This window comes from Bos taurus, chromosome 29 (genome assembly GCF_002263795.3).
Source record: "Bos taurus isolate L1 Dominette 01449 registration number 42190680 breed Hereford chromosome 29, ARS-UCD2.0, whole genome shotgun sequence".
NCBI classification, from domain to species: domain Eukaryota; kingdom Metazoa; phylum Chordata; class Mammalia; order Artiodactyla; family Bovidae; genus Bos; species Bos taurus.
In genome coordinates this window covers 2137597-2156328 of record NC_037356.1, presented here as the reverse complement: position 1 = coordinate 2156328, position 18732 = coordinate 2137597, and the positions used below count along the sequence as shown (strand labels likewise).

The 18732-nt window shown below is 42.5% G+C and overlaps 1 protein-coding gene across 3 annotated transcripts in view; it reads left to right on the top strand.

Moving 5' to 3' along the window:
- The window catches only part of FAT3 (FAT atypical cadherin 3), a 645819-nt gene that overhangs the window by 481147 nt on the left and 145940 nt on the right, over positions 1-18732 (top strand). For all 3 annotated transcript variants that reach the window (XM_024987225.2, NM_001206882.2, XM_059882979.1), the window contains exon 6: positions 3224-3363. In XM_024987225.2, coding sequence (XP_024842993.1) covers positions 3224-3363 — 140 coding nt within the window. The remainder of the gene's footprint in view (positions 1-3223; positions 3364-18732) is intronic.

The following is an 18732-nucleotide window of genomic DNA, read 5'->3' as shown; positions in this document are numbered from 1 at the left end:
TTGACCGAAAATGGTCAAAGAGAAACGTCCCGACATGAATTCTGTTACGTGGGCTGTTCACAACCTCGCTTACGACCATCTCTGCCGCACGCCCCTGCAGCAACGCTCAGGCTGTGACTTCTCTTAACCCCCACGTTGTTGATCAGCCCAGCTGGCGGTGTCTCCCCCTCCCCACCCTGTGCTGAGCCCAGCGCTGCCACCCCAGCACACTCTGGCTTTGCATGTTCTTACTGGCTCTGAGGAAGCACGTCTTCTTTAAATGGGCACTGCTAGTGAAAGCAGACTCATTCCGTCTAATAGGCTCATGCCAGATGAATTGGACTTGGGATCCAATGAAATGCAATCACCTTTCAGGCTAGAAGGGAGCCTGAGAAATGAGGCCTGAGGGAGAGAGACAGAGTTGTTCATGAAATGGGAGGCTTAAGTGGTAGGTTATGAAATTGCGGGAGGGTTGATGGTGAACTGCTGGTCTAGATTCTGTGTCCCTTGTCAGAAATTCATTGTAAAACTCAGGGACGATTTGGGAAACCTGGTTTTACATGAAATCTTGGTTTCACTAGGAGCAAAAGCCCTAGAAGTGAGCGTCAGAAGCTGCTAGCCTTATGGATGGATGGAGAGATACTCACAGGGTTTCTCCAGCTCACCGTGATCTGCTTTCTCCTTGCCCATCTCCCCTGCTCCTTTCAAGGTTTCTGGTCTAGAGTATTTGAAACAACAGAGGTGAATGGGGGAGATACAACACACACATGCACGCACACGCAGAAGGAGAGAGAACTGTAAAAAGTCACCCCCACATTGAGCAGCACTCCCTGTGCGCTGCTTAGTATTTGATAATAACCAAAATGGGAAAAAAATTTGAGAAAGAATAGACACATGTGTGTGTATAACTGAATCACTTTGCTGCACACCTGAAACTAACATAGCATTGTTAATCAATTACACTCCAATACAAAATGAAGTTTTTTAAACTACCATAAAAGTAATCAAAAATGTTTTTTGATACCAAAAAAAAGAATAATGCACACAATCTATATGCCATATGTAAAATATGTAATAACTTTTATGCCACTAAGCATAATGATGATGTATTTCTGCATAGGGAGGATCCCGAGGAAAATGTGGGCCTTAGGCAGTGAGGGAAAGAGTATATAATCGTCCCACTGAAACTGGGAATCATTGCTTGCGTATCCTCTAAATTTCATTTTTATTTGTCTTTGGAGCAAACCAAAGTTTTATCATTTGCAGAGCTCCCATTTTACGTTGACCTACAAATTTTCACCTTCTAAAATAACTGGCCCACTCTTAACCCCCACCCCCCAAAACCAAGGTCCTCAGGTTTAAAAAAGTAAAAATCTTGGTAAGGAGGCATTCTAAAGATGATTTTTTAATGTGATTTAAAATATGACTTAATACCCACCAGAAATAGCTTGAGAAGTTGCTTTCTCATCTTTCCTTCTATGCAGTCTGAGGTGATTTTTCATCTTTCCTTTGAAAGTTTCCATGGCAAAGTTTTTTTTCAGAATGTACCACTTGATAGCAAATGACTTTTCTTTGCTCATTAGGATGGTTATTCAAGACACTTGAATCAGCCATACATTTCATTTCATGTGGTTATCAACATGAAACATTCCCTTTGAAAAAGGCATGGTGACCTAAGGCTTGCTTCTCTTTCAGCCTAGATCTCCTCCCCTTTCTCTTTATCCCGTTCTTCAAAAGACATTTTTTTTTTTTTTCTGGAGTTAACATTTAGTATTTCTCAGTAAATCAATTAAATATATTAATTGGAAGATGAGTCTCTTTTTAAATGAAATTTTTGAAAAATATATCATCTCCAAGCAATTCTCTGGTACCCCATATCTTCATAGCTTTAATTAAATGTCAAGGGCAATTATGTTCTCTCTAGCAATTAAATAATCTTAAGTGTATATGGCAGCTGCAAGCAATAAGTATTTGAAATATATATGACCAGTTTTTTTTGTAAGTACACCACATTATTTATTTCATGTCATTATACATTAAATTCTAGTAATTCACATAAAATTCTTCTTCCCCTTAACTCATCTGCCCATTTCTAATTGTAATACCATAGAAATTGTATATAACATTGTTCATTGATCAGCAAAATGAAATGCAGAAAACAGAAGCCAAGATTACCTTTCTAAAATATGAAATTCAGTAAACACATTGCCCTATGTGCTATAGTTAAATAAAATTACTGCCCAGGAACAAAATTAATTGACATAGTGAAATTTCAAGCTAGAGTAAATAGAGCTTGTGAATGTAGACTGATACTTACTTAAAATTGTTCCAGCATTTCTAGCAGTATCTTCTCTCCCCCTTAAAAAAGATCTTTCATTTCGAAAAAGATCATAAACCACACTTTGATTCTCAGAGATGAAAACATCTACAGTAATTTCAACAAAGTCTATATTGTCTTAAGCACATTAGTCATAGATTATGGATTATACCTGGTCCAGTGGTAGAAAGTAAATTTTCCTAAACTTTCATATGAAATGTTTTATCAGTTGTTCCATAGGTGATGTTTCCCTCTCATTCTTTCCAGATTTCATTTTGTAAATCTCCTGCAAACTTTCTACTTTGGGCAGAGAAAGATAATTCACACTGTCAAGATGGCAAAAAAAAAAATTTTTTTTTCTATAAATACCCCAACTTACAGATAGAGAATTTTTAATATGAAATCCAATTTTGTTGCTTTTCCTTATTTTCTAGTATTTATAACTTCATTTCTGACATCAAATTGAGGGAATCTGAACTCTAAAAACCACATGTTTACCATCAATCCTGGTACAGATTTCAAAGTGCCTACTCATTTTTGTTAATAATGATTGGACTGTTTGTGTACTTAGAATGTAATCTACTTTGGAAAAGTAAAAGGTCTACAAATTCCTAGCTCATAAGCCACAAGGGGTTGAATGGGACTTTACCTTTCTAAATATTTTATGGGGTCAATTTATGTGCTGAGGGGATTTTTGGCAATACATTTTTTTTTGTGGCATTTGTTATGCACTGTAGAGGCTGTGTTTTGAAATATGAGTTAAGTTGGAAAATAAAGGGTTCATTTAAGAAGTACAAATTGAGCCACAGGGGTGCCTGTCCAGAAAAAGCGTTTCTGTTTATGCGCTCCCTTTAATACTGTGGGCTGCAGTACGTGTAATAACTTCTCAGATATGCTAATTTCATGTTGTTTCTGTGAACTCGTCAGGGGGCAACTTTGACAGCTCTTTTGATGCAGAGAAGGGTGTTGGGACCATTGTCATTGCAAAACCTTTGGATGCAGAGCAGAGGTCCATCTATAACATGAGTGTGGAGGTCACCGACGGGACAAATGTTGCTGTCACTCAGGTAAGACGTCAACTTATTAAACAGTGAAAATGCTGAGAAATCTGCTAAAGTTAGAGATGCAAGCAACTAAAATATATGTTGAAGTAGTAAATTATGTCCATGGATTTTTAGTGTCTAAAAAAAAAGAAACAATTTGCAAGAACAACCTAGACAAAGGATTCTATCAACAGTACAGTTAAATCCTCCTACATACAAATGAGTTCCATTCCGAGAGCATATTCACAAGTCCAATTTGTTTGTAAGTTCAACAAAGCTAACCTAGGTACCCAACTAACACGATCGGCTATGGTGTGTGTTAGTCACTCAGTCGTGCCTAACTCTTGGCAACCCCATGAACTGTAGCGCACCAGGCTCCTCTGTCTGTGGAATTCTCCAGGCAAAAAGACTGGAGTTGGTTGCCAATTCCTTCTCCAGGGGAACTTCCTGACCCAGGAATTGAACCTGGATCTCTCTCATTGCAGGCAGAATCTTTACCACCTGAGCCATCAAGAAATCCCTATATAGTACTATGCTGTTTGTAATACTTTTCACACAAGTAATATGTAAAAAACAAACATAAAAAATAAGATATTTTTGACCTTACAGTACAATACCTTGAAAGGCACAGTAGTACAATACAACAGTTGGCATACAGGGGGCATTTGCATCTTCAAAAGTTTGCAACTTGAAAATTCATATGTAGGGGGCTTACTGTGTTATATAACTGAGCTGCCTCTTTCAAAAAATTATGACTATTTACACATAAATGGCGGAGAAGGCAATGGCACCCCACTCCAGTACTCTTGCTTGGAAAATCCCATGGATGGAGGAGCCTGCTAGGCTGCAATCCACGGGGTCGATAAGAGTCGGACACGACTGAGCAACTTCACTTTCACTTTTCACTTTTCACTTTCATGCATTGGAGAAGGAAATGGCAGCCCACTCCAGTGTTCTTGCCTGGAGAATCCCAGGGACGATGGAGCCTGGTGGGCTGCCATCTATGGGGTCCCACAGAGTTGGAAACAACTGAAGTGACTTAGCATAGCATAGCATACATAAATGGGCTTCCCTGGCGGCTCTGTCTGTAAAGAATCTGCCTGCTTACCCAGGTTTGATCCCTGAGTCGGAAAGATCCCCTGGAGAAAGGAATGGCAACCCACTCCAGTATTCCTGCCTGAAGAATCCCATGGACAGAGGAGCCTGGCAGGCTAGTCAGTGGGTCTGCACAGAGTTGGACATGACTGAGCAAGTGACGCACAGGTGCATGAAAGAGTTATGTGTGTTTGTTTCCTGATCATTTACTGCAAGATTTATCGGTTTGACCACAAAAGGAGCTTTCCTTGAATTTGCAAAGAAAAGGACATCTAGCATGGAGTTAACACACCGTGATATTCTTCACCTCTTCATGTTTTAGTCACAGAAGGTTAAAGTTGGAAAATCCCTGAATCCAAATTCATTTTACAAACTAAGAAAAGTAATATGTCCAAGGTCACACAGCTTTAATAAAAATGAGGACTGAGGGCAGGGGGCCCTGACCTCGCTCCCTGTTCCAGCCCCTCTGCCAGCGGGTCTTTGTCCTCCCTGCCTGGTGGAAGCTCTGGCTGGGGAGGCAGGGCTGTTAAACCCAGCGAAGCCTGGCCCGTTCCCAGCAGTCCTGTGTGATCCTGACATGCGCCAGGGTTGCTGACCGTCACTTACACTCTGCCACCTGAGTGCTTATGGAAGGCCACTGAGAGCAGGGAAAAGGACAAGAATCCCTGGGTGAGACTCACACTGTGTTAGATACCAGTATGAAGCAGATTTACCCTAAAGCTGGGTTTGGTTTTTCTTGTGTTTTATATTTTAGTACCAGAGACCCTCGGCCGGCCCTGGCAGAGAATGGGCGCACACACGTAGCCCGTAACCCCTCCTGTCCTCTTTGCATCTCTCTCGTGTCCCCATGACCCCAGAAACAATCACTAACTGGTTGAGGTTTGTTTTTTGTTTTTCCCTCGTGAGCCCAGGTGCAGCCTCAACACGATGCTTCAGGTGGTGCAGATGAAATGTTTGCCAACCCTGAAGTCGGCTTATTGGTTTCTTAAGCTGATTTAAAATATGATGTAAGCTTTGGTAACAACGTGGTTTTTAAAAGGGGCGAGTTTTTAAAAAGTGTTTCATGTGCTTGTCTAGCCAACTATCTCTGAATTTGAAGCTGTTTCAAAAACATGATGAGATTCTTTCCTTTGGGTCTATTTGTAATTGTCAAGTGGTGAAGTTTGAATGAAGCAGTAGGGTGGGTTTTGTTGTTGTTCAGTCGCTCAGTTGTGTCCAACTCTTTGCAATCCCATGGACCACAGCACTCCAGTTAGCACTCCCTGTCCTTCACTCTCTTCCCGAGTTTGCTCAAATTCACATCTAATGATTCAGTGACGCTGTCTAACCATCTCATCTTCTGCCGGTCGGTTTTAGTACAACGCTTTTCCTTTTCTTCATTCCAATAAACTGAAACCCAAAAGGGGGACGTGACAGGCACTGATAAGGCAGCCAGTGCATATCAACTCCAGATCCTTCCACCAGTGCTCTTTCCTAAGGTAAACCCAAGACCCTGTTTGTCCAAGAGAATCCCCTTTATACCTATTGCACTAATGCAATCGTCAACAGCACCCAGTTCACACTCAAAGTGGTCCCAGTTGGAATAATAAACTATGCAGTCAGCCTACCTAAACCCAGACTGCTTCAGAGGATCTTCAAAAGATAGTGAGAACCGAAAGGGGCCCAGGATTGAGATCCTGCAGGAATCACACACTCTAAGGACTAATTAACAACCCACGTGTAGTATTGCTAAGTCTTTAGTGCTAATTCACTTTAAATGAGAATTTAGAGTTTTTAAATTAGACATGGCTAACCATGTCTTAGCATATCCAACTTCAACTCCTTAGCACCACTTAAAAACATAAGATGTCTTTGAATAAAATACAAATAAAGCGTGGAACCCTATTCATTACATACTTGTCTTTAGAGTTTTGTAACGGTTGAATTAAACGGTGACTCATTGTGCCCAGAATGTTATAGATACATGTTAAATATTTCACAACGAATTAATGAATAGTAGATGTTACATTTTCAATAGGGTCTGAGTGGCAGGTATGCTGGATATCCAGAGAACACAACTGATTCATGTTAACCTAAAAAAGTTAGCTAGAAACTTTTATTTCAGAATTTCAGTAGGACCAAATGGTAAATCATTCAGTAGCATCTACTCCATGAATATTTCTTGAGTTCATGCCATGTGTAGGGAGCTTACTACATGCCTGAAGTCAGAGTGCTTCAGAGTTTTAAATCGAGACCACTGATGTGCACCTATTTTTTAAAAAATTAATTGAGAGAATGTGTTACAAGCCTTTGAATGGGCACATTGTTCACAACCTGCTTTCGTTGATCTTACTTCAGACCAGTATACAGTTGACTTGTCTCTAGGGCAGTTCCCTGGTGGTTCAGATGGTAAAGGATCTGCCTGCAATGCGGGAGACCCGGGTTTGATCCCTGAGTCAGGAAAATCTCCTGGAGAAGGGAATGGCAACCCACTCGAGTATCCTGGTCTGGAGAATTCCATGGACAGAGGAGCCTGGCGGGCTACAGTCCATGGGGTTGCAAAGAGTTGGACATGACTGAGTGACTTGTACTTTCAATTTTCACTAGGGCAGTTCAGAAATTAGAGCATTAGGGCAAACTTAGTGGTTCCCCTTGGCAAGGCCAAGCTCAGTAGGTTACTAAAGAGTATCAAGAGATTTTTCTTATCAAAAGTTTCCAAGTTACTCTGTGTCTCCAGGGCCGTGAGCTTCTTCTTTAAAAAAAAAAAAAAAAATTATTTATTTATTTGGCCTCACCAGGTCTTAGTCGTGGCATACAAACTCTTGTTCTTTAGTTTTTTTTTTTTTGAGGCATACGAACTCTTACCTGTGGCATGTGAGATCTTGTTCCCCAACTGGGGATTGAACCTGGGGCCCCTGCATTGGGAGCTTAGAGTCTTAACCACTGGCCCTCCAGGGAAGCCGTGGGCTTCTTAAGAAGTGAGAACAGTGTTCCAGGTACAGATTTGCGTGCCATCATTCTTACCATCAGAAAACCAGTCCTTTGTCTCTCCGTCTGTATTTGGGATGAAGACCTCTCCAGCCTCTGCCGTTCAGGCCTCTGCCCACCTGAGCCATGGCTCCTGGTGGTGCCTACAGGGGCAATTTCTGGCTTAGTCACAGCCCTCGATATCAAGGACGTTTTTACAAGAAGGATATCCGGGGAAAAGAAAAGCGCTCTAGATTTCTTTTAGCAACCGCTAATGCACACTCCAACCCATGACCCAAGGCAACTTAATGACTTACCATCAAACGGAGATTCTTCACCCCTTAACTAAAATGTCCTGTAGTCCGAAAACACCTGTTCAGTTTTCTTTAGGGAACTTTTCTCGACTTTGTTCCTTTGGAACCATAAAACATGGTATGACAAGGGCTTCAAATCAGCCATAAACAACCTGTTGAGTTTCACTTCACAAATGTCAAATAAATCAGAGCCTCAGGGACCTCTGTTTCTACATGAAAGCCCTCCCTTCATCTGCGGTTTTGTCCTGTTCTCCCAGGATTCTTGTGCCTCAGAGCTACAATATCTGGTGACGAATAAACATGTTTTTCTCTCTGAGATTCTCCAGCACAAGTACAGAATGTAAAAAGGTGCTGTGGACTTCAAGTTATAAAGACTCAGATGTACTAAACAAAAGAACAAAGCATCCTCTTTACAAAAACCTCCTGCCAGGATGGACAAGGGCCTCTGTATAAAAGAGGTGTTGATTTTATGTGTTAAGAAGTGCTGATATTATTGTGCTGTATATAATATAGCTTGTGTGCTCAGAAGCTCAGTCATGTCCAACTCTTCGTGACTCCATGGACTGTAGCTCGCCAGGCTCCTCTGTCCACGGGATTCTCCAGGCAAGAATACTAGGGTGGGGTGCCATTCCCTTCCCTTGTGGGATGGCTACCTTTGATGGCTCTTTAACAGTCTTCTCTTTGCCTATAACCAGCTACCATTTTTTAGTGCTGTCTGTATTCCAAAATTGTCCCAAGTTTTAAGAGCTGACTTCCAATTTCTACACATAAAATATCGTGGAATGGTAGCAAATAATTCATGACTGGCACCAGAAATAACCTTCATTGCTATAGACCAGAGCATGAATAATGATGAATGGAGAAATTTAAAACCTCCACCCTAGTTCCAGCTGTGTTCCCATCTGTCCCCACCTGCTCCCAGCTTCCACATCCAGCTGCCTCCAGCAAGTCCATGCAAACCAGAACCTAGTTGTCAGGATGTCCCTGGGGGTCCAGTGGTTAAGACTTTGCCTTCCAATGCAACGGGTGCAGGTTATATCTCCAGTCAGGGGCTAAGCTCCTACATGCCTTGCAGCCAAAAAACAAAAGAGAAACAAAAAGGAATCAATATAATAACAAGTTCAATAAAGATTTTTAAAATGGTCTACATTACAAAAGAATCTAGTGCAAACAAACTAAACTCTCCAAGACAGCTTGTTGGAAACTATCCAACAGGTCCTGAAACTCATGAAAGTGTTGATAAATTTTGGTATGCTTGTACATATTTTCAGAGAGTAGCTCCTCAGTATTAATCAGGTTTTAAAATGGGTAGTTGCCCTAAAAATGGTTAAGGTAAATTAACTCTTCAACACTTTCATTACTGGGAAACTCCAGTTAAAATTTTCAATATGCAACCACCCAGACTTCCTAGGAAACGTCACATCGTGTGTGCAACCCCATGGACTATAGCACTCTGGGCTCCTCTGTTCATGGATTTTTTAGGCAAGAAATACTGGAGTGGTTTGCCATTTCCTCCTCCAGGGGATCCTCCTGACCCAGGAATCAAAACTGCATCTCCTGTGTCTCCTGCATTGACAGGCAGACTCTTCACCACTGAGCCACCAGTGAAGCACACATACCTGAGGGAGTTATTGGCTTTGTAATATCTTCATAATACCTTCCTGCTCCGGTGATGGGGCTGGCTCTTGCCATACTATTTCAAAGCACTGTCATTCTGAGTTAAGAAAGAGAATGAGTTTGCTTACCAAAGCCCCAAATAGTGACAGCCTATGGTGAACAGTGTCGGATTCATGATCTTCGAAGAAGACGCACCTTTGGGACCAAGGGTCAGGCTTGATCACTCAAGAGCTTTTGTGTAGTAGAGTTTTATTAAAGTATAAAATGGCACAGAGAAAGCTTCTAACATAGACACCAGAAGGGGGATGGAGAGTGCCCCATCGCTAGTCTACGCTAGGGAGTTATATACTTTTTAATTAGTTATTACAGTAAATCAAAAGAGTGTCTCAAGGTTGTAAATATCGTACTAGATCCGCTCTTATAATTTACATTTTAAGATAAGAGGATTAGCCAGAAGGTTTTAAGGAAAGAGAAACTGTCCTTGAGCAGGATACATTGTTTTTATATAATCCTTAGTACAGAGTTTAAACTGAGTTATTTGTTGTGTAATCATCAGTTCTGGGCTTAAAGAAAAAGAATTATGAACATTTTATGTGACTAAGACTAAGGAACGTAGAGGAAAAAAAAGACGTTCGTCCTTTCCTCCTCCTTGAGAATTCCAGATCCCTGTCTCCTCCTGGAGAGCCCCAGACCCCTCTCGCCTCCTCAGGGACCCCAGACTTCTTATCAACCTGCCTAGGAATTGACTTTCTCAGTAGCAAATAGGAATTTAGCTTCCCTGAAGAATTTTTTTAAAAATAGAAACATTCTGTAAAAAAAAAAAGGCAGGGGTGGGGCGGGCGGCGGGTGCAGTATTCTTCAGTGTTATGGAAGTGTTCCCCACTTTGATGCCATGCCAGGCCAGAGGTGAGCAGACGTATCTGGCCCGGCAGAGAATGATGAAAGTATTAGGAGAAGGGGGGCCTTCTGGCTGGTGGGAACATGAGGCATCACAGGAACACTGGCTGTTGTAAGAGGGGAAGGAGGAACATCAGGTGGAACGGAAGGCTTATAAAGAGCAGAAATAATGAGCTGCTGAGAAGGATGAGATTGTCCATGCATACATGAGCACTACAGATCCATGTGAAGAGAGATTCTGTTCTTAGCACCCAGACTGTGGTCTCTACACACCATTTTCCATGGGAAGGAAACCAGGATTCCTTGTAGAACTAGCTGATTCCAGGTCTGGGACAGAAGCCTCGGCATCTTATCCTGCCAGAAAAGGCTAGTGGAATATTGTTTGACAGTAACAAGAGACAATTCAAACTGCATTCTACTAAAGATGGAAATGTTTGAGCATCAAAAAGAATTATGACTACAATGGACAGAAACAAACGAAATAGATAAAACCTGTGTTTATACTATAATCAAAAACAAACAAACTCATTTAACTCTCACAGTGCCTCCATAAGGCAGGTACTATTTGCCGTGAACAGAATGTACCGCCATCCCACACCCAAGGTGCCTGTGCCCTCCCAGCCTTTAGAATTTGCAAATATGTCATTCCATGGCAAAGGCGGCCCTGCAGATGTGATTAAGGTTACAGATCTTAGCTTGTGAGACTCACCTAGATGACTCCGATGGATTCAGTCTAATCACATGAGCCCTTAGGCAGACGATCCTGTCCAGCTGAAGCTGGAAGCAATACAGCTAAATGAGAAACCAGAGATGTCCGAATGGGACAGGATTTGAAATATCATCACTAGTCTGAATAACTAGTCACTCATTCATGTCCAGCTCTTTGTGATCCCATGGACTGTAGCCTACCAGGCTCCTCCATCCATGGAATTTTCCAGGCAAGAGGACTGGGGTGGGTTGCCATTTCCTTCTCCAGGGGATCTTCCCAACCCAGGGATCGAACCCAGGTCTCCCGCATTGTAGGCAGACGCTTTAACCTCTGAGCCACCAGGGAAGCCCCTGTCTGAATATGGAAGATGCAGCAGGCCAGGAAGGGAGGCAGCCTTTTGGATCCTGCTGAAAGCCAGCAGGGACGCAGGGACCGCAGGCCTTGAACCTCAAGAAATTGAGCGCAGCCAACAACCCAAGTGAACCTTCGAACTGGTTCATCCTCAGACCTTCCAGAAGGGGATACAGCTCTGAGGACCCCTTGATTTGGGGCTTGTGAGACTCAAAGCCATACCATACCTCAACATCTGACCTGCAGAACTAGGAATAATACATGAGTATTGTTTTAAACTGACAAAACTGTGATGATTTATGTTGGAAATAGGAAAATAACCCCCTATTATCATCCCCATTTTACAGATAAGGAAACTGAAGCAAAACAGCTTTAAGTAACTTCAGTATATGAGGGTTCAGATATAGGTAGTTGGATTCCAGAACCTCTTCTGTGTTCTCAACCACTATACTGTGATGCCTCTCAAAAGGAAGATGATGTCTTTGCTAATTATTCCAAGGCAGGAAGAGACACTCAATTGGCTCTGCTGTTATTAGGGGGGACACTTTTAAAGATGACTGCCTGGTAAACATGGCGCTACCTTTGGCCATTAGACTGTCTCATAGCCAGTCGTATATGCTAGGAAGACGGCAAAATACGTCAACCACCTCATAGCCCTGCTTTCCACCCACTGAGCTTACGGGCCACAGAGACACACATTAGCAAGGAAGAGAAAGGAGCAGTTCTTAACAGTTTTTTCCATGCATCTACCAAACACGTATGAACTGCTGTATCTTCATAGGGAAGTGAAGTGGTAGTCACACAGTGGTGTCCAACTCTCTGCAACCCCATGGACTGTAGCCCACCAGACTCCTCTGTCCATAGGATTCTCCAGGCAAGAACACTGGAGTGGGTTGCCATTATCTTCATAGTAGGTTTAAACAAATCTAGAGCCTGCCTTTGTATCTTCAATTTTCTTGAAGAGATCTCTAGTCTTTCCCATTCCATTGTTTTCCTCTATTTCTTTGCACTGATCACTGAGGAAGGCTTTCTTATCTCTCCTTGCTATTCTTTGGAACTCTACATTCAAATGGATATATCTTTCCTTTTCTCCTTTGCCTTTTGCTTCTCTTCTTTTCTCAGCTATTTTTAAGATCTCCTCAGACAACCGTTTTGCCTTTTTGGATTTCTTTTTCTTGGGGATGGTTTTGATCACTACCTCCTGTATGATGTTACAAACCTCCGTCCATGGTTCTTCAGGCACGGGATCTCATCCCTTGAGTCTATTTGTTACTTCCACTGTACAGTCGTAAGGGATTGATTTAGGTCATACCTTAATGGTCTAGTGGTTTTCCCTACTTTCTTCAATTTAAGTCTGAATTTTGCAATAAGGAGCTCATGATCTGAGCCACAGGCAACTCCTGGTCTTGTTTTTTCTGGCTGTATAGAGCTTCTCCATCTCGGCTGCAAAGAATATAATCGATCTAATTTCAGTATTAACGATCTGGTGATGACTATGTGTAGAGTCTTCTCTTGTGTTGTTGAAAGAGTGTGTTCACTATGACAGTGCATTCTCTTGTCAAGTCTGTTAGCCTTTGCCCTGCTTTATTCTGTACTCCAAGGCCAAACTTGCCTGTTACTGTGGGTATCTCTTGACTTCCTATTTTTGCATTCCAGTCCCCTATTATGAAACAGACATCTCTATTTGGTATTAGTTCTAGAAGGTCTCGTAGGTCTTCATAGAACCATTTAACTTCACCTTCTTCAGCATTCCCTGGTGGCTCAGATGGTAAAGTGTCTGCCTGTAATGCAGGAGATCTGGGTTTAATCCCTGGGTTGGGAAGATCCCCTGGAGAAGGAAATAGCAACCTACTCCAGTATCCTTGCCTAGAAAATTCCATGGATGGAGGAGCCTGGTGGGCTTCAGTCCATGGGGTAGCAAAGAGTCGGACACAACTGAGTGACTTCACTTTCACTTTCTTTCTTTGGCATTACTGGTTGGAGCACAGACTTGGGTTACTGTGATATTGAATGGTTTGCCTTGGAAATGAACAGAGATCATTCTGTTGTTTTTGAGAGTGCACCCAAGTACTGCATTTTGAACTCTTGTTGACTCTGAGAGCTACTCCATTTCTTCTAAGGGATTCTTGCCCACAGTAGTAGATATAATGGTCATCTGAATTAAATTCACCCATTCCAGTCCATTTTAGTTCACTGATTCCTAAAATGTCGATGTTCACTTGTCATCTCCTGTTTGACCACTTTCAATTTATCTTCATTCATGGACCTAACATTCCAGGTTCCTATGCAATATTGTTCTTTACAGCATCAGACTTTACTTCCATCACAAGTCACTTCCACAACTGGGCATTGTTTTCTCTTTGGCTCAGCCTTTTTATTCTTTCTGGAGCTGTTTCTCCACTCCTCTCCAATATATTGGGCACCTACTGACCTGGGGAGCTCATCTTTCAGTGTCATCTTTTTGCCTTTTCATACTGTTCTTGGCGTTCTCAAAGCAAGAATACTGAAGTGGTTTGCCATTGCCTTCTCCAGTGAACCACATTTTGTCAGAACTCTCTACCACGCCCATGCATCTTCGGTGGCCCTACACGGCATGGCTCGTAGTTTCATTGAGTTAGAAAAGGCTGTGATCCAAGTATTGTTTGGTTAGTTTTCTGTAACTGTGGTTTTCATTCTCTCTGCCCTCTGGTAGACAAGGATAAGAGGCTTGTGAAAGCTTTCTGATGTGAGGGACTGGCTGTAGGGGAATCTGAGTCTTGCTCTGATGGGCAGGGCCATGCTCAGTAAATTTTTAATCCAATTTTCTGTTAATAGGTGGGGCTATGTTCCCTACCTGTAGTTTGGCCTGAGGGGTAATGGCAGGAATAGTGACCTCCTTCAAAAGGACTTACACCAGGACTGTTGTATTCAGTGCCCCTGACCCCACCCCAGGCCACTGTCAACCCACGCCTTTACTAGAGATTCCTGGACACTCACAGGCAAGTCTGGCTTAGTCTCTTGTGGGGCACAATAAAGGACAGAAATGATATGGACCTAACAGAAGCAGAAGATATTAAGAAGAGGTGGCAACAATACACAGAAGATCAACAATACACAAAAAAGATCTTAATGACCCAGATAACCATGATAGTGTGATCACTCACCTAGAGCCAAACATCCTGGAATGTGAAGTCAAGGGGGCCTTGCTGCTGCTGCTGCTGCTGCCAAGTCGCTTCCATTGTGTCCAACTCTGTGCAACTCCATAGACTGCAGCCCACCAGGCTCCCCCATCCCTGGGATTCTCCAGGCAAGAACACTGGAGGGGGTTGCCATTTCCTTCTCCAATGCATGAAAGTGAAAAGTCAAAGTAAAGTCACTCAGTTGTGTCCGACTCTTAGTGACCCCATGGACTGTAGCCCACCAGGCTCTTCCGTCCATGGGATTTTCCAGGCAAGAGTACTGGAGTAGGGTGCCATTGCCTTCTCCACAAGGGGACCTTAGGTAGCATCATTACAAACAAAGCTAGTGGAGGTGATGAAATTGCAGCTCCTGCTGCTGCTGCTAACTAGCATCAGTCATGTCCAACTCTATGCTACCTGATAGACAGCAGCCCACCAGGCTCCTCCGTCCCTGGGATTCTCCAGGCAAGAATACTGGAGTAGGTTGCCATTTCCTTCTCCAGTGCATGAAAGTGAAAAGTCAAAGTGAAGTTGCTCAGTCGTGTCCGACTCTTCACGACCCCATGGACTGTAGCCCACCAGGCTCCTCCATTCATGGGATTCTCCAGGCAAGAGTACTGGAGTGGGTTGCCATTGCCTTCTCCAAAATTCCAGCTGAACTATGTCAAATCCTAAAAGATGATGTTCTTAAAATGTTGCACTCACTATGCCAGCAAATTTGGAAACCTCAGCAGTGACCACAGGACTGGAAAAGGTCAGTTTTCATTCCAGTTTCAAAGAAAAGCAATGCCAAAGAATGCTCAAACTACCACACAACTGCACTCATCTCACACACTAGCAAAGTAATGCTCAAAATTCTCCAAGCCAGGCTTCAACACTACATAAACCAAGAACTCCCAGATGTTCAAGCTGGATTTAAAAACGCAGAGGAACCAGAGATCAAATTGCCAACATCTGTTGGATCATAGAAAAAGCAAGAGAAATGCAGAAGAACATCTATTTCTGCTTCATTGACTATGCTAAAGCCTTTGTGTGGATCATAACAAACTGGAAAATTCTGTGGATTACAACAAACTGGAAAAGAGATGGGAATACCAGACTGCCTGACCTGCCTCCTGAGAAGTCTGTATGCAGGTCAAGAAGCAACAGTTAGAACTGGACATGGAAAAAAGACTGGTTCCAAATCAGGAAAGGAGTACATCAAGGCTGAATACTGTCACCCTGCTTATTTAACTTATATCCAGAGTACATCATGAGATATGCTGAACTGGATGAAGCACAAGCTAGAATCAAGATTGCCAGGAGAAATACCAATAACCTCAGATATGCAGATGACACCACCCTTATAGCAGAAAGCAAAGATGAACTAAAGAGCCTCTTGACTAAAGTGAAAGAGGAAACTGAAAAAACTGCCTTAAAACTCAACATTCAGAAAACTAAAATCATGGCATCCAGTCCCATCACTTTATGGCAAATAGATGGGGAAACAGTGGAAACAGTGAGAGACTTTATTTTCTTGGGCTCTAGAATCACTGCAGATGGTGACTGCAGTCATGAGATTAAAAAATACTTGCTCCTTGAAGAAAAGCTATAACCAACCTAGACAGAATATTAAGAAACAGACATTACTTTGCCGACAAAGGTCTGTCTAGTCAAAACTATGTTTTTTCCAGTAGTTATATATGGATGTGAGAGTTGGACCATAAAGGAGGCTCAGCAGCAAAGAAATGATGCTTTTGAACTGTGGTGTTGGAGAAGACTCTTGAGAGTCCCTTGGACTGCAAGGAGATCCAACCAGTCAATCCTAAAGGAAATCAGTCCTGAATAGTCATTGGAAGAACTAATGCTGAAGCTGAAACTCCAATACTTTGGCCACCTGATGCGAAGAGCTGACTCACTGGAAAAGACTCTGATGCTGGGAAAGATTGATGGCAGAAGAAGGGAACGACAGAGGATGAGATGCTTGGATGGCATCACCAACTCAATGGACATGAGTTTGAGTAAACTCCGGGAGATAGTGAAGAACAGGGAAGCCTGACATGCTGCAGTACATGGAGTCACAAAGACTTGGTCATGATTGAGTGACTGAACAGCAACAAACAACAAAATTTACTTTACAATGTTGTTTGGTTTCCACCATACATTAACATGAATCAGCCACAGGTACACATATGCTCCCTCCCTCTTGAGCCTCCCTCCTACCTCCCACCCTATCCTGCCCCTCTAGGTCGTTGCAGACCACCAGGTTGAGCTCTCTATGTTATACAGCGACTTCCCATTAGCCATCCATTTTACATGTGGTGATCCATATATTTCAATGCTTCTCTCTCGGTTCTTCCTGCCCTCTCCTGCTGCAGCTTGTGATCTTATAACCACTGTGTTGGTGATGGACAGAGAAGCCAGCCATGCTACAGTTCATAGGGTCGCAAAGAGTCAGACACGACTGAGGGACTGAACTGAACTGAACTGAGAGCCTGCCTCTCCTAAAAGACCGATGGACAAAAATTTATAGTAATATATAACATTTGTTATTTGCATAATTAATTAGTATCATTCTAAGTTTCATTTGCCTGACATCCTGGGAGTAGTTAAATCAAGTTTTATCATGACATTGATTTTTCCAGTGAGAAACTCAGGCACAGACAGGTTAGGCGGCTGCCCTAGATGGACACAGGTAAAGAGATATCGTACAAGTCAAAATCAGGTACCATCTCAGGAACTTTGCCCTATATATCTATATATGCAAACTATACTGGGTAATTCATTAGGGGAAGAATTTTGTCTAGTGGAAGCATTGACCCTAAATCAGGTGACCCTTGTTTAAAGTCAACCCTAAACCAGTTTCTTACCACAGAAGGGAGCCTCGTCCATGTGAGACGGTTTCTCCAGCATAATCGGAATAAGATCTTACATACTTCATGGGTTATTGTTAAGAATAAAATAAGATACTATGAGGTATCTTGAGATCTGTGACCTGCCAGACACATGTAGGTTTTATTATTATCATTTTTTCTCAACTTAAAATTGAATAATATACCTACTAGCTATAAAATCCTATGTGTGGGGGCTTTTTATTGTTATTTATGAAAGGCAGCAGGGATATGCATGCCCAAATAATAATCTCAAAATTACACTGATTTGATTCAGGGACTCATGATATGTGCTTTTGTGGTTTTAATATACTTCCCTTATTTGAGTCCTGCTTTGATTTATAAAGATATGAAAATCAGCTTGTGTTTGTTTGCTCCACAGCCAAACCTGAGATTAAAAGTCTCTTTCAGATCATCCCCACATTTCTTAAGCCCCACAAAGTAGTTAATTGAGATTGACCACTAAGTCTTCCTGCTAGCAGGTCTGTGCTCTCTGGGGCTGGGAGGTCCATGATGTGCATTCGTAGGTTAGCCTTGCCCATGACAACCACAGGGATTCCATTCCTCTTTTATCTCTAGGTGATGTTGGGAGTTCCTGATTGGCCTCCTTCGTTGTAAAGAATGGCTCAGAAGGTAAAGAATCTGCCTGCAATGCAGGAGATCGGGGTTCCATCCCTGGGTTGGGAAGATCCCCTGGCCAAGAGAATGGCTACCCACTCCAGTATTCTTGCCTGGGAAATCCTATGGACAGAGGAGCCTGACGGGCTACAGTCCATGGGGTTGCAGAGTCAGATGTGACTGAACGGTTAACACTCTCACTTTTCATCTTAAAGATTCGAACTTTGTCTTAGCCTTTTCCTCCAACTTGCACCTGCTTAACAGGGGGTGGAGGGTAGAAACAGATCACTTTTGTTAATGCTGCTTCCGGGCTTCCCTGGTAGCTCAGTTGTAAAGAATCTGCCTACCAATGCTGGGGTCTCCGGTTCTATCCCTGGGTTGGGAAGATCCCCGAAAAGAAATGGCAACCTGCTCCAGTATTCTTGCCTGGGAAATGCCATGGACAGAGGAACCTGGTGGGCTACAGTCCATAGGGTTACAAAAGAGTCCTAGACAACTGAGCAACTACACAACAGAAATGACAGCAACTAATGCTGCGCCATGGCCCCCTGGACCGAGGGATGCTCTCTTTTGGGTATATCTTTTGTTTCCTTTAACATCATCTCCTTCTTAGCAGATGAAAAGGGCAGGGGCCCAAAGCTTCCTTGTACATTTAGGTTAGGACAATGCTGGAACAAGTGCAATTAAAGAGATGAAATAAGGCAGCAAGCCAACTCTACCATGAGACTCTATGTTAAAAAAATAATTATAAAAATCTCACTGTATGTAATAGATCCATGCCTGACAACTTATGAGCAAATCAATTCTTGAAAATGGAT